At 41.6% G+C, this 15590-nt stretch overlaps 1 protein-coding gene across 1 annotated transcript in view; it reads left to right on the top strand.

Moving 5' to 3' along the window:
• ZDHHC8 (zinc finger DHHC-type palmitoyltransferase 8) overlaps window positions 1-14883 on the top strand; it is a 111141-nt gene extending 96258 nt beyond the window's left edge. The window contains exons 6-11 of the mRNA XM_015643687.2: window positions 1077-1168; window positions 2802-2934; window positions 3803-3920; window positions 4613-4722; window positions 7633-8669; window positions 10015-14883. Coding sequence (XP_015499173.1) covers window positions 1077-1168; window positions 2802-2934; window positions 3803-3920; window positions 4613-4722; window positions 7633-8669; window positions 10015-10186 — 1662 coding nt within the window. The 3' untranslated portion in view covers window positions 10187-14883. The remainder of the gene's footprint in view (window positions 1-1076; window positions 1169-2801; window positions 2935-3802; window positions 3921-4612; window positions 4723-7632; window positions 8670-10014) is intronic.
• Window positions 14884-15590: the final 707 nt, after the last annotated feature.

Genomic DNA, 15590 nt, shown 5'->3' with positions numbered 1-15590 from the left:
CAAACTGATATAATTAGTACTGTTATCTGTGAGTTGGAGAAATTTTATTTTCATACTGTGTTTGAGAAAATGAGCACAGAGATATGAAATGTTTTGCCAGCATCTGGCACAAGTCAGTGTGAGCCTAGGATTGAACGCAGATGTGTCAAATGTCCCAGGCCTGTGTTTTCATCAAAAGGTTGCTCTTTCAAATCTCAGAATTTCAGCCTCTCTCTCTAGGCCTCTTAAAGAGCTTTGTGTTATATCAACATAAAGCATAATATACTGCAGAATCATTTAATCGTTATTTTACATGCAAGTTATTACAGTATTTCTGGTACTCTGTAAACTTGTTGCTAGATCAGAACTATGAACTGATTAAAATACTTTACTTGCAAACAACATCAGTAATGCTTTTAATGGCAGCCACTATTAATCTCCCTGGCTTTATTGGTATTTATCCCCATATGTTGACTTTCGAGTATCTGCCTGTAGAGTACAAACTCTTTAATGATTATGAAGCCTTGAATGGATCCTGCCAGTCTAATGAGGCTTGGCTTTTATTAAACCTGCTCATTTACAAGCAAACATTGTAATCACCAGGGAGTTCCTGGCACCCTCCCACATAAGGCAGTGGTTTGTATTGATTGCTGCTCAGGATGGGATCTGAGAGAGAGGAAACATTGCTGTCATCCAGCATTTGGGAACGTTGATTTGACATTGCTGTTGGTTTGGAGGGGATTTGCCAAGGCAGAGGAGGGGAAGTGACGGGAATAAAAGAGACCAAAACAGGATGTCTGGCTGGGAGCAGACACAAATCCAATGCAGGAGTAGCATGGAGAGGTGAACACATCACTTTGCAACCCAGTCACATTCAGCAGTGTCCTTTTGGGAAGGATCTTGAGTTGAGTGCCTCCTAGCTGGAATTAGCTGACAGAGGTGGTGTGCTAGAGCTGGAGAGAAAAAGTGCAGCATTCAAATAAAAACAATCTGTTTGGAAAGGACAGAAGGGTCAGACCTGTTCTTGACTTACTGAGGCCTGGATGATGACTTTTACATAACCTGAGGTTTGAGTGCTGTCCTGAACATGTTTCCAGGTGACAGGGAAATTCCGTGGGGGTGTGAATCCTTTTACCCGAGGATGCTGTGGAAACGTGGAACATGTGCTCTGCAGCCCCTTGGCTCCCAGGTAAGAGAAATGCTCTCAGCTGGGAATGAGGGAGCAAGTCTAGTTGTTGGGACAGGGGAAGAAAATGTGCTTGGCTGGGCACAAAAGCCAAGGATCATTGATGGAAAAAGAGGAAAGCAAAGCAAAACAGTCCTGAAGGGAGAGCTCTGTGATAGCTGCTTCCCGGTTGCATGGCTGTAACCTGTAATTCACCACCCTTATCCCAGAAATATTTTTTTGGGATGAGTTTGTCAAATTATGTTGAGCTCACTCCCTTGTCTTCACCAGCTTGTTTATCCAATGGATTTTAGTAGCAAGGTAAATATCCATATGTTATCATATTTCCCACACAACTTCTTACACTGTACAGGCAATGTCCAGTCTGCCAGAGAAAAGGAAGGAAGCTAAAATCAGCCTTTCTCCTTATGACTTAAATCTAATTTAAGGCTGCTGTGGTTTTCAATCTCACTGGCACTTTCATTATCATAAAACAGATTATCAATGAGGTCTACATCACAGAACTTGAGATTTATTTATGGCTTTCTATTTTTGGGGAAAGGATTTATCATTTCACATTTTGAAATCAGGATCTTAATGTAGTAGATCAGATGGACTATAAATAATTCTAGGTGCTGAACTATCCAGCCTGAAAACATGTTCATAATCTTACTACAAGACTTACTTGAGCCTTTTTGGGATGTTGAACAATTCCAGACCCTGACACTCTTACCTGCTTTATTTTTCCTCCTTTGTTATACAACAAATAAGTCCTAAAGGACTGTTACATGTGTTAAAGACACTGGAGTAGTTGCTTTCCAAACCTTCCAACACATGAAAATCAGGTCAAGGTGGATGAGAAGGGCTGGATATTAAATGCTGTGAGACACTTCTGTTAAGAGAAGGGTTGTGAGTACCATCATCATGACTATTCACAGAATTATAGCAAGCAGAACATTTGTGTTTTGTGAAGACCTGTTCAGATTGTCCTGTATATTCAAGGTCCCTAAGCTATCACTACTAGAATGTCCTGTTCACCACATAAAGCAGAGAAAGCTGGTGTGTGTATTGTATTTAGGCATTGTACAGCCACTGGGCAATTGCACTTAGAGAATTCTATTTCACTGGAGAGAAATTAGATATCTAAAGTCAGCCATTTCCTCTTAGATTTTTTCCTTCCTGTAGAGTTGTCAGTCTCTTTTACCTCCATTTAGCTGAACACTAAACATGGTACAGAAACAAGTCACCATGTGGTAAGTTAGAATTGTCAGCACATCATCTTCTCCATGGTAATTCCACATGTGCTGGGTTTTGTTCCCCCAGTCACTGACTCCCACCACAGGGGAGCTGTTTCATATTAACTGGGATGATCTAGTCAGTCACCTCTTTTGGTGACAGGCCTCTCTTGCTCTTCATGCTCTTGTCCATTAGTGCTTCAAAAATTGCTGATTTTTTAAATGCATCCTTGCCTTTCACTCACTAATATATATATTTTTTTAAATTGTTGCTGCTTACTTATTGTGTATGTTGAAACAAATGTAGGTTCTTACCTAGATTCTGACACATTCTTAAATCATAGCCTGGAAGTGGGAAGATTTTTAAGCCTTGATCTTAGGTTACTGTTTATTTTAATGATGACTGTTGCACAATTAATCAGGTATGTGGTCGAGCCCAAGAAAAAGCAAGCTGTGAGTGTGAAGCCACCTTTCCTGAGACCTGATTTGTCTGAGCGACAGATCACAGTGAAGATCAGTGACAACGGAATCCAAGCCAACCTCAACCGGAGCAAGGTGAGGAAATCTCCAAGCTCTGCTTTTGAAGGGCATGGATTGAGCATTATCAAACCTGGGAATGAGTCTGTCATTGACAAATCTCTTTGAGATGATGCAGAAACTAGAGTTTGAGTCCTTGTCATATACTTCATCCTCTGAAAGTAACACATGTTCAGTAACAGCAGTTCTTGATCCAGTAACAGGCAGCTCTAGAATGGAATCCCACTGGGCTTCTTTTGGAAGAGTTGGCTGTTCTTTGCAGTGGTTATTTTCTGACCCAAGACCTGTCACCTCTTGGTGTTTAAATTAATTTTAATAAACCCTTCTACCACCAGACCAGGTCAGCTGATCTACTTCAAAGAATGTTCTGAGCTTCCAGGCTGCAAGAAGGCTTGTGGTCCAGGGCAAGGAATATTGACTCAGAAGCCGATTTCTCTCCTCCTCTCTTTTCAGTTTCTCCTGGCTTGAATAATAGAGAAGGAATTGTTTAGTCCCATAAAAAGTGGTGGATTCAAAGGAAGCCAGCTTGCAAGATTTTTGTGGCTAGTTACTTCCTATACACTTTGGATAGTTACTTGCTGAGAGCTACCTGGAAAGTTGCTGAAAAATGCTGGAAAGCACTATTGTCTTCTACCACATATTAATTAACATGATGATTATAGTACTTAGCATGCCATGTAGACCAGGATAGAGCATTTGAAACTCTACTGGCTGGTTATGACAATGTTAATTTTACATGTGACAGTCCTTGCCTGCAGTGGATGCAAAATCCTGTTTATCATTATAGGTGTTGGTAGTTCTGGTTCTCTGGTACATCCAGCACTCTGCCACATGCTGTTATTTAACCAAGTTGCATGTAATGATTGATTTTTTGGATAATTTTCAGTCTAAAATCAGCCTGGAAGGTCTGGAGGATAAAAGTATGGATCTGCAACCACCTCTCCCACCCAAAGGAGATCCAAGCAAGTACACTGAGCTGAAAGGGCAGCTGGGCACAAGTGAAGGTATAGTTGCATGATCAGTGTTTTATTTTTATTAATAAGAAACTATTTTAGCCTCTTTAAAAGGTTTCTCTTATTCTTTCAAAACATGGGATCTGAGTGAAGGCTTTTTTTCGATTTATAGGATTTCCAGACTAGGGGAATTAAGAGCAGGAAAGGGAGAGAAAAGCCAGCTTGAAGTGATTCATTCAAGCCTAGGTTGAATATTTCATGTCGGTTTTGCAGAGTTTATAAACTCTTTTAAACCCCTTCTTAAATCAATTTTTAAATGAAAAATATCTAAGGAATCAGAAATATTAGCATGAAATTCTTGGGCATTGCAAACTGAATTATTTAAGTTCTAAGAATGTGAAGTTTATGCTTTGATACTATTAAAATTTATTTTTTTTTATTAGACAGAACTAGTAGTATTTCAAATTACACAAAATTTCTACTCACCAAAATGTGTCACCCCACTCAATATATTGTGCCTTGTTCCTTCTTCTCTGTAGATGGCTGATCTGGCAGCAATGTGCTCTTACTGCCATAGGGCCCCCATTGATTTTGGTGGAATGCTACACAAAAGTACATCAAGTTTTATTCTCTCCAGAACAGATCCATTTGCAGAGGACGATGGATGGCAAGGAATTATGGCTGACAGCTTTCTGTCCACACACATTGTAACAGAAAGTACTTTTTTTTTTTTTCTTTTCCAGAAGGTGGCCTCTCACCCAAACTTATCAGCCCTCCAACTCCTGCCATGTACAAATACCGACCAGCTTTCAGCAACAATCCCAAAGTCCACTACCACGCCACGGCCGAGCAGGTGAGCGAGCCCGGGAGCTTCTGCTCCCAGCTAACGCAAAGCAGTGTGGAGCAGAGGATGGATTCACTGCAGGGCTCTAGTGAACGTCAGAGTGTAAGAGTAAATAACAACACTTGGCATTGTTGTGTGACAGTGTATTATTTTCACTGTGCTCCTTATGGAAACATGTCTGATTTCACAGCTTCCCCCTGCTGACATGTCTGTCCCGCTGCCAGGCGTGCGCTGCTGCTGCTCCAGTGTCTTGGCCTGATCCTGGGATGCTGAGAAGTGTCACCTCCCATTGCCTTCTCCTGGCAGAGGTGCCATCTCACATTCCCTTCAGAGGGAGCTGGGCATGCTGAGTGCTTCTCTGGATCAAACCCTTTAGCCAATACTCTGTGTATTCACTGATTACTCAAGATGTCAGCTTGCAAAATAGAAAGAACTTTTAAAGCATCCCAAGAGGTATTTTAGTGAAAATTAACAGAAGACTCCTCATGTTGGACCTTCCTTAGCACCTATTCAGTGCATTTGGGTCATATGGAAAAAAATACCTTCCTAACACTTGGCATCATTTTCACCCATCAAGAAAACTGAGGCCCAAACAATTAGACAGATTTGCTGTGGAATTCTGACAGTTTCCTCATTTGCTTAGAAGTTATGAAACTTATTTCTCTTGGATTTATTGCAAATATTCCTTGACCCCCAGGGCCTGAGAACAGCATTTGGAAAATCACTGGTCTAATTTGGAAATTTTCAATATGTATCCAAGTCTTCACACACCAGTGAAGACACCCTTAAAAAACACATACCACACACAGTGCAGTTTTCTCAAAATTAATTTCATCAGGTCCTTCAGTGTCACCCCTGGAATAACAAGAAGGGGTTGATAGGAAGGAGTATTATGAAAGAAGTAAGGAAAGGAAAATAAGGTAGATAAAAATAATTGACTGCAGCAACACTGTAATAAGACAGAATGTTCCTTAAATGGTGAGGAAAGCTTTTCATGAATCCTTCTCATTTTGAAAAGAAAGATCGTGATAAGTGGAATTCCAGCTATGACCAAGTTTAAGTTTTAGTCTTACTGCAGTAATTGTCTGCAATAGTCTTACTGAGTAAGATTTACTCTCTGGGTTTGTCCACATGACAAGGAAACAAATGGCTTATGAAAGGGAACATGAGAACAACAGTGTGTGCACTGTATCCAAAAAGCTTAATGTTGTATCATTTTCATTTTATTACATGAAAAATGGCTTGACATCCAGTTCAAAATATTCTATTTACAGGCATCGTCTAGCAATTTTGAGCTGTGGGAGCCACAGCATTCTGAGTCATAATGCCAAAAGTCAGGGAGCCAAAGAAGGCAGGCTTGTTGTGTTCATTGAGTGCACAGCCAGAGATGCAATATAGATACAGGGCAGGTTCTCATTAGGCCAGGGGACTGGTCAGTGCTGTGAAATGATAACAGGGAGCAGCACCTTCACTCTGAGGGTTGCTGCTTCAGTCCTAACCCAAAACAATGCTGTTGCTGTTGCTGGTGTGCGAGCTCTGGCGACTTGCTCAGTTTTATTGTAGTCACAACTCACTAGTAATCAGCTGGGAGTATCATAAAATGGGGTTCACGTAGTGAGCTGATGGGAGGGCGTGGATTTGTGTGCCAAGCCTAAGTAGGAGGTACAGAGGGAAAGAGACTGGGCTATGTATGGAATGCCATGGTGTCTGTTCTGTATCAGTTCTTCAGCCTGTCAAGGTAATTCTGCTTTTGAGCAGTGAAAGCTGCTAGGAAAGAGGCATTGGGACACAAGGATAAGTAGCACAAATATACTTGAAAGCTACGTCATTGCTCTCATCCTCCTTTACGGGCTGTCACTTGGTGTCCTTTTTCCAGAGAAGGCCAAATTTAGCACCATGCTCTAGAAGAGAGTGAGCTGTTTTGCATATTTCTCTATCTTCTAGCTGAAAGGAAAAAGCTTTTTAAAAAAATCTACAGTAAACCAGGGGTTTGTCATTCAGTTTTTTCTTTCAATAGTTTTCCTTTAAAAGAAACCAGAGAATAAGCTGTGTCAACTGCATTTCTGATTTAATATGTGACTGATAATAATTCTTTGTTTGCAGAGCCAGTGTAGCCAATTTATTGTGCATTATGGGAAACTCTTCCTTAAAAATAACAGTGAAAACTATTTGCTCAGCACAGAATGGCATTTTAAGTGAACAGAACTGAGCAATTTTCACAGAGTAAAACAAAGTGAAGTCCTATCTGTTTTCAGAGCACATAAATAAATTATGGCCTTTGTTTCCTTTTCTGATACAGCCACTTTCTCCTACACAGGCAGTAAAAAAGACAAAATTGCTTCATTTTGTTTTCTGAATGGTGGGAAGGAGCCTCTCTGCTTTAATTAAGGTTAGGTGCCTAATTTTGAAGACCTATGACCAGAAATTCAGAATTACTGAATATTCATAGCGCAGAGTAGAGCGGATAAGAATGTGCTGGTCCCCAGTGTCTTGAAATGGAGCTCAAAGTATTTCTGTCTCAGCATGCAAAACCAGACATCCCTCAACTCAAGAGCTATTTGTAGAAAATGTGAAGTGCAGTGCTTTTTCCAAGGGCGGTATCATCAGATAACAATCTGATTTACCTTGACTGAGACTCACGTCTCAGCTTGGGTCTCTCATTCAGTGTTTTCAGTGCCCATGCATTAACTTACATTTTTACTGTCAATGTTGTTTAGCACTTACTATGAATAACTCCTCCTTGCTTCTAAGGTGTTAATCCATATGTTGAACAGGAGTCAGGAGATTTTCTTGTAATGAACCTCGGCTGACAGTCAGAAGGAAGACTTTCAGCTCTGTCCTTCCCATGCACTCACTGAGAGAGCATACCTGTACTTACATGTCACTGGCTTCTGTTTCTCATATTCACCTCTGTTTTAGATCACCTTGCAGGAGGGACACAGTCAAGGGGCTCTGATAGAAGAGGATGGCAGAAGCCTTGATTACCAGTCCGAACCCAGCCTGGACATCCCCAGCTACCGGAAGAGCTCCCTCCACAAGACCTATCAGTCTTCCCCACTCCAGATAGATTCCTTTGCCATCAATTCACGATCCCTGAGCCTGAAATCTGCTGGCAGGAGAGGGACAGACAAAGTGCCCCTTCATCCAATGAAGTCTGAAGGGGCGGCTTCCACCCCTTACAAAAGCATTTTTTCTCCCAATTCCCTGTCAAACAGAAATGGGAGTCTTTCATATGACAGTTTGCTGAACCCCATGTCTCCCTCGGGGAGGAAGTGCATTGCCCATTCTGCAGTCAGCTCTGTCGGGTACCACTCCCCATATTTGTCAGCCAAAATGTGCCACCTCCGGGGCAGCGAGCTGCAGCGCCAGCCACCGCAGAGCTTCAGCCCAGTGCTGGGGAGCCCAGCCCCACATCAGCGAGACCCCTCCCCAGTGCGCTATGATAACCTTTCCAAGACAATTATGGCATCCATCCAGGAAAGGAAGGAGATGGAAGAGAGGGAGAAGCTCCTGCACTCACACCCTGACTCGGTGTTTGCAGACTCGGGTGTCTATGACACGCCCAGCTCCTACAGCCTTCAGCAAGTGAGCACGCTCTCTGAAGACCCACGCAGCATGGCCATGAGATACGGGTCCAGGGACAATCTGATGGCTGGCACCAGCTTTAGCACAAGGAACCCCATACTGCAGTCCTCAGTGTCTTCACTCTCAAGTGCAATGACAAGAGCACCAAGGACTTCCACAACCTCTCTGCAAGCTGATTTAGCCAATAATAATGTGCAGTCCCATCAAGCACTACAGGGCAGGGTGAGCAATGGCTCCTACAAATCCCCAGGCCACCAGGTCCCATCATCCCCCACAGGGATGCCTAGGTCACCCTCTTACGGAGGCCCGAAGGCTGTGTCGTTTGTAAACACTGTGGAAATTACAGAGGTGCAATCAGTGGGAGCACAGAGGTATGTACTGCTTGAGGGGCTGAAAGCAGTGGGAATCTGCTTGCGAGCAAGGGCAGAGCGCGGCGCTGGAGGCATGGCCCAGATGAGGTGTTGGCTGTGGGCCACGAGGGTGGGAGGTTTATGGGTGCTCTTCAGTTCTGTCACACCTCCACAGCAACCTCATGATGACAAAATGTTTGCATTTCTGCTGTACCTTGAACTGCAGGTGGTCAGTTTTGCTGTAAATTCATAGTGATATAGTGTCATAGCTGAACTGGGGAATTATTTCCAAGGTGTGAAGCAGATTATCCCTCCCCTTATACACAAATGGTGGAGCTGTTTTAGTTTGCAGAGGCTGAAGAGAGGCTGACACAGACATTGGGTGGATACAGGGGCAGAGTTGGGATCCTGCTTGTGCAACATACACTGCACTGAGGGAGACGGGCTGAGACCAGTCCTGGTGCTTGGCAAAGAGAGCTCTGTATTTAGTAGTGTTGAGTGTCTGTAGTACAGAAGTGCTCATAAAAGCACAGAGCTTCATGACATTACCTTAAGGCCTTGCTGCTTCCTTCCTTTCTGTGAGAAAGCGTGGAGAGAGAGGATTTGCTGTGCCAAAAGCCTCAGTAACTGCCGCCTGAGCAAGATCCTCAGCTGCAGCTTCTGCATGTGCCTCTCTTTTCCTTCTGGAAGCTGTGGAGCTTGCAAAGCCTGAAGAGATCCTGATCCCACTGAGGATGCAGTATTTAATTTCATAGTTGGGACCTGGAGGGCTGCTCTTCAGAAAATCTAAGTTACCTTTGTATCTGGTATTCACTGTGCTGTGCTTGCCTCTGGTTAAGGTCCCAGGTTTCTCTCTCCTGTTATCCAACAGTTTTGAAAACTTACTGAAATGTGGGAGAACCATTATTGTAGGTCTCCTGAAGTTAAGTGCCAGCAAGTTATTTCAGAAATGAGCAACAAAGTTTTGTTTACCTGGATATTTAAGTGGGAAATGTTTTTTTTCTGAGAATTTATTTCTGATTTTAAGACACAGTTTGGCTTAAGGTCTGTGGTGTGCAGTGGTGACAGTTAAGCCCTCCTGCATCCTACAAATGCCTGTGCAATTGGTTTGGATCAACAAAACATTTCAGCAAGGAATTAAATGAACATATATTACTGGGGCGTGGTCCACTAGCCTAATGGCCAATTTAATTCTCTTATTTCAGTGACTTTTCATCTAGTACACTGGCTTCAAACAGCTTGCTCCCATGCTTGAATATTTTGCAATGCTGGGAACTCAGGGTGACAGGGGTAATTGTTTATTCTGAATGAAGTCATTCACTAATTTGTCACTAATACTGCATCTTTTGATTTTTTTTTAATGCAGGGATGAGATGCAGTTGAAGACACCTCACAGTAAAATAAATGGACAGCCAAAAGGAATAGCCAGGTTGGGTTCAACATCAAGTTCCCAGGGGACACCTGTCAGCCCTGCTAGACACTCAAATGTTAAGAAGGTGTCTGGAGTTGGTGGAACAACCTATGAAATTTCAGTGTAAAATAAAATGAGTTAAAAACAAAGAGCCATCCACTCAGCCAGCCATGAAGCTAGGAGCACTGTGAAGACTCAAATAACAACAAAGAAGGAGCAGCAGCAGTCGGCCACTCTCCTTTTCTTGTTTTGAGTTTGTTCTGTTTTCATCTTTCTCTTTTGGCCAAAAACCAGCTGCAGCCTTATTCTTGAGGGAATAATAAAATTGTACAGTTTATCAGACTCTTCCTGAACCGACAGGCGGGAACTGGCTACGACCTAAGACCACCACAGAGCAGATTTCCTTCCTGCAAGCGAGCGCTAAAGCCATTGTGCGCGTGTCTGTCCTACCACTCTGTCATGTACCAGTCGTGCTGTGAAAAAGTGCTGTCAGTCCAGGATCAGTCAGTTTTCCCATGCCCCTTCCCAGTTCTGGGCAGTGATGTGTCCAGCAGGAGCCAGAGGACCAGCTGCTGTTTTCCTGCTGACATGGAAAGTAGGGTTTCTGTGCTGGGCAGGAGCTTCTCCTTGTCCCCCGGGTGCTGCAGCTCAGGTTCCTCCTCCTGGGATGGAACAAGGCAAGGCCACTTGGGCTGCAGACACCATGTCATCTTTAAAAGCCTCTCTGGTCCCAGATGGCAGCAGGAGAAAGGATAGCAACAGCTTCTCCCTGTCTGCCATTGGCCTCCCTGTGTGTGAAGTTGTGTGTGTGTAAGCGTGTTTGTCTCCATGGAAAAGGACCGCAACACCGGCAAGGATCTGCCACTCTGACCTCCTGCTCCCTCTGGGTTTCAAAGGCTTCTCTGACCCAGACTCAGAACCAAGCAGATAAAAAAGGAAATGTTCGGATGGAAACATATTTTAAACAGCTGTCAGCTGCTTTCCCTGCACCCTCCTTACCTGTTGGATTTAGGCAATAACAGAGTTTGCTGCCTTGCCCGGGTGCCGTCAGTGTAATCCTGCAGCAAGGTTATCATGAGCTGTCGAATTGACAGTGTGTGTAACTGAGCCAAGCGTGCATCTGAAGGATATAAATTTTCTGTCTGCTTAATTACTAGCACATTCCCTCTGGTCTTCAATACTGTTAGACAAAAGGATTTTCAATTTGGGTTTTTCCCCCCTGGGGAAAACAACTTTTTAAAATAATATCAATCAAATATATTTAACATTCTGAGATTTCTTTTTCCTGTCTCCAGAAAACTACATTTACTTTGTTGGATTTAAGGACAACTTTACCATAAAAAGAAAAAAAAGAAAGGGTGCATTACTTTTGTCAAAAATATGAGGACTCTGGCAAAGCTAATTTTGGGACAAATGGATTTTTATTTCTCTATTCCTTATCTCCTTTTCCTTACCATTCAGTTACCACCTCAGAAGTCAAAAGTACTGAGATCTGGACCAATACTATCTAGGCAGATCATGTGTGCAATTAAGAATATCCTGAGCGACTGTTGCCAAAGTCACTAAAATTATTATTTATCACTGAGCCAGTCTGCATACAAGATGCTGACTTCCCACCTGGTTCTCTTGGTAAATAGTTTTGACTAGAAATCTAAATCCATCATTTTTCAGGATATTTGTTTCAAGGGGTTAAATCTTTTTCAGTTCTTGAATATAATGGAAAGCTCTCCAGGTATTTGGTAGCAATTCAGAATGTGTTCATAACATCTTGTTTGTTTTCATGTATGTTGAGGTTAATTATTCCAGAAGACAAATAATGACCTTAATTTTGCCTGGTTAAGATTTCTGTTTTGATTTGATGAATCTTGACATCTTGCTGCAATACATGGTTATTATGTCCCTTGTATATCACATTATTTTTTGGAGACAAAGGTTGAAGAGAACATACAAAAGTTAATCATCTCTCTGTGCAATGCTCTATGTTGCCTGAAGGGAGAAACCTGAAAAGCAATGCATCTGCAATAGGCTAAAGTTTGGAGAAAGTGAAGTGGAAATCAGTGTGCATTTTATTGCCTTGGTGATATTTTAAATGGCTGGTGTAGGGATATTGCAGAGCAGAGAAGCAATAGTCTTTCTATGCAGATTTGCTCACTGGCATGTAGAACATTGTCTTTAGTTGGAGGCACCACGGTACCAAAAGGATGCTGGCAAACTGGATCAGGTACAGATGGAGCAATATATATTAAAGAACTGGATGGGCTGGCTAATGAGATGATTTAAAGGGCTAAAATATGCCACTGGCTAAGCAATGAAGTGGAAATTGAGTATCACAATTTTAAAAATATGTTACTTAAAAGTTGTAAAACCAAAGGTAAATCAAACAGTTGTCACTGGTAATCAGTGATCTACATTTAGAATGGGGCAGAAAAGATGAAGAGGAAGGGACAGTGGAATAGTCTTCCAAGCAGAGTTTTAGACAAACTGTTTAGGACAGTCAAACTGTATTTGGACAAGTCACTAAAAAATTTCTGTGAGAGGTGAGACTGTAGGGACAAGGAGTAGACCAGATGGCCTTACAGATTTCTTCCATCTTTAACTGTTATTAAAATCTGCAGTCTACCCTGATTTTAACTCCTCAGGAAGATGCAGTACTTCTATAAGGACTGGAATTCACTCTGGTGCATAGAGTATCACAAGAATTACTTGTTTTTAAAGTATCATGTATGCCATATGTAAGCCCTGATAAAGAGGGGGTATGAAACACATGGGATTAGGGAGTGAGACAAGGGCACATTTTATCATGTATCTTTGAATATGTACATGAAATTCATGCAAGCAAGGCTGAAAATTTGCACCAATGTAATATTTGAGATTTGCATCCCAGTGATGCTCCACTTTGATCGTTCTTTCTCTTGCATTTATAAATGAAAAAGCTACTGAGGAACTTGAAGGGCCAAAGAGCCTTTGAAGTTAACTACATTAGTTCATGAGAGAATTTCTCAGTAAGACTAAACACAGTATTGTGTGTATAAAGCACTAATATCCAGGGTTATTTTGACATAGTTCACAAGGGGTAAGGGAGAAAAAAGGATGCACTGTGTCAGTACAGGTTCAGCTATAAGGATTATGTATTTTGTGAGTAGTTTTGCCCACAGTTGAGAGACATTCAACTTTTTCATAGGTTTACAATGGTACCAAAGTCTTTTTTTTCTATTTGACTTTTGAGGTTTGCATTTAATTCAGCGCACATAGCCTGCAGTAAATGATTCAAATTTTCTGAAAGAATAATCCAAGCAGAACTGTTAACAGGAGATTGCATGCAGCAAATCCAGCCTCATTTCCAGCCAAGGCACTGAACCTGCAGCTATTTACTCATAAATGTGTCTGTTCCATAGTTCCTGTTGTGGGACTGGGGACTTATTTGTTAAATCTAATTTTTGAGCAGAATCCAGCCCATATGAAAGTATAGTTCTTGAAGCAGTTTACAGATCAGGAGTAAGGTTCTTCTTCCCAGATATCCTGTTTTTACAGACACTGCAGGCCAAATCTTCAGCTGGTATAAATTGGTGTGGCTCCATGAAAGCTCATTTAATTGATACTAATTTATACTAGGTGGGGATCAGCCATGAAAATCCAGCATGAGTTAACACATCCTGTAAAGTAGCTTCTTTATTTTTGTCGTGCTTATTTCATGTTTCAAAAGTCTTAAATATTTTCAACATGTTTTTTATTTGTAGCTGTGGATTGTATTACTTATTTAAAAAAGAGCAATAGGGGTTTTTTAGTTTACGCATCAGTTTTCATTGCATATTGCATTTTATTATCAGTTTGTTCCCTGTTCATATGCTCCCATTTAGCCTCCAGGTTTTCATTGTAGTACTTTTTTGCCTTGAAAAGTTGGATCTCTATATCTTTAATTGTATAATATATTGAGTATTATGGAATTAAATGTACCTTACTACATGGGTGGGAGAGAGAGAAAATATTTTTACTTGAAGCCTTAATATTTTCTTTTTTTACTACTTTGTTTGTTGACCTCATAGGAAAGTCTGAATAGCAAAGACTTTGAAACTCCGGGCCAAATACTGCACTGACAGACAACCAGCATTTGGCCCCATTTTAAAACTGGATGCAGACATAACCTGAAGTGAACAAGGGAAAAAGCCTCAGGGTGGCATATTTTCCTGAAGATCGTTAATGCAGTCTCAAAACATGTCTGTAAGCAAGTACATTAAAGAAGTCTTCAAGTCTTGAATTTTTAAGGAAGATGATAGCAGGAACTCCCCTAATATCTTACATCTGCTTTTTTTTTTTTTTTTTTAATTAAGCAAAACAAATGTATTTACTCAGTTTGGTTCAGCCAGCTTGGGGGGGTTGCACAGAGCTCTGTGTTGGTAGCCATGTGCAGCACATGAGCTGTGGGGTGTTGCTGTTCTAATTCTAACCAAGCGTGATGTTGTGTCAACTCGGCCCGCGAGGATCCCTCCCGGGCCTTACAGTCGACGTTCCTCAGATGATGCCTACTCTCCTACAAGCCTAATATGGAAATTGCAATGTGGTTTTCTTTGGACTATAACTGTGGTCCAGGCTAGAGATATATAGAGAGATATATATATATAGTCAATATTTTTTTGTGTGTGTGGGAAAGATGGGGTCAAGCTTTTCTGTCTCTGACAGTCTGGAAAGTTAATGTCAAACCGTTTTTATGGTCTGTATTTCACCTGTTCTGCCACCTTGAATTGTTGGAATGTATCCGTGCAGGCTTTGTGGAGCTCTGTCTGTAACCTTTTTTGTGGCTCTCGTAATACATATATATTTTTTAAACCTTTGAGTCACTTCAGTATTTTCAAGTGTCTGTTTCTGCCTCAGATGCATTCATTTGCTGAGATGGTTCACGGTGCACTGCCCTTTCTCACTTCCACTTGTGCAAAACCTGAACTGGAAGAGCTGAACTGGAAAGGCCAGTTCCAGTGCGAAGGATGAAACTGATAAAATATTAAAAGAAGTGACTGCAGGTTAAATCTCATTTTCAAGATGCCTATGGTAGAGTAGAAAATATGGTGAGTCTTTAAGAGTGTCTCCCAGTTGTGACCAATGACATGTTTGGGAGGCCACAGCAGGTGGTCCATGAAGCAACACTAAATGAAGTTTTCTGTACTGTTTGTTTAAGTTGAGGGGTTAATAGGGATCTTGTGTTTCAACAGAGTTTTGAATCACTGCCACAGATTAACTGGAAAAATTTTTACATTGGTATTTGTTGAATATTTTCTGTCCAGGTCATCTGGGTTTATAAATCCCAAACATGTGCAATTCTTAATCTATCTTCATCTGTCTATCTGTTTCTAGTCTTTGGAAATATGTCCATTTGATCTGTCAGACTGTCTTACAACACACACAGCTGCCAAGCCCTGCAGCTGCTGCAGGATTTCTGATGCCATAATTTGCATATATAGGCTAATTGCATTAAGCAAGGATCCATTCAAGCATGTTCATTATAAATGCCAGTCATATTTGTGTGCTGTTGTGTCTTC

The sequence above is a fragment of the Parus major genome, chromosome 15 (assembly GCF_001522545.3).
Source record: "Parus major isolate Abel chromosome 15, Parus_major1.1, whole genome shotgun sequence".
Taxonomy (NCBI): Eukaryota; Metazoa; Chordata; class Aves; order Passeriformes; family Paridae; genus Parus; species Parus major.
The sequence above is the reverse complement of the archived record's forward strand: the minus strand, read 5'-3'. Positions and strand labels throughout refer to the sequence as shown.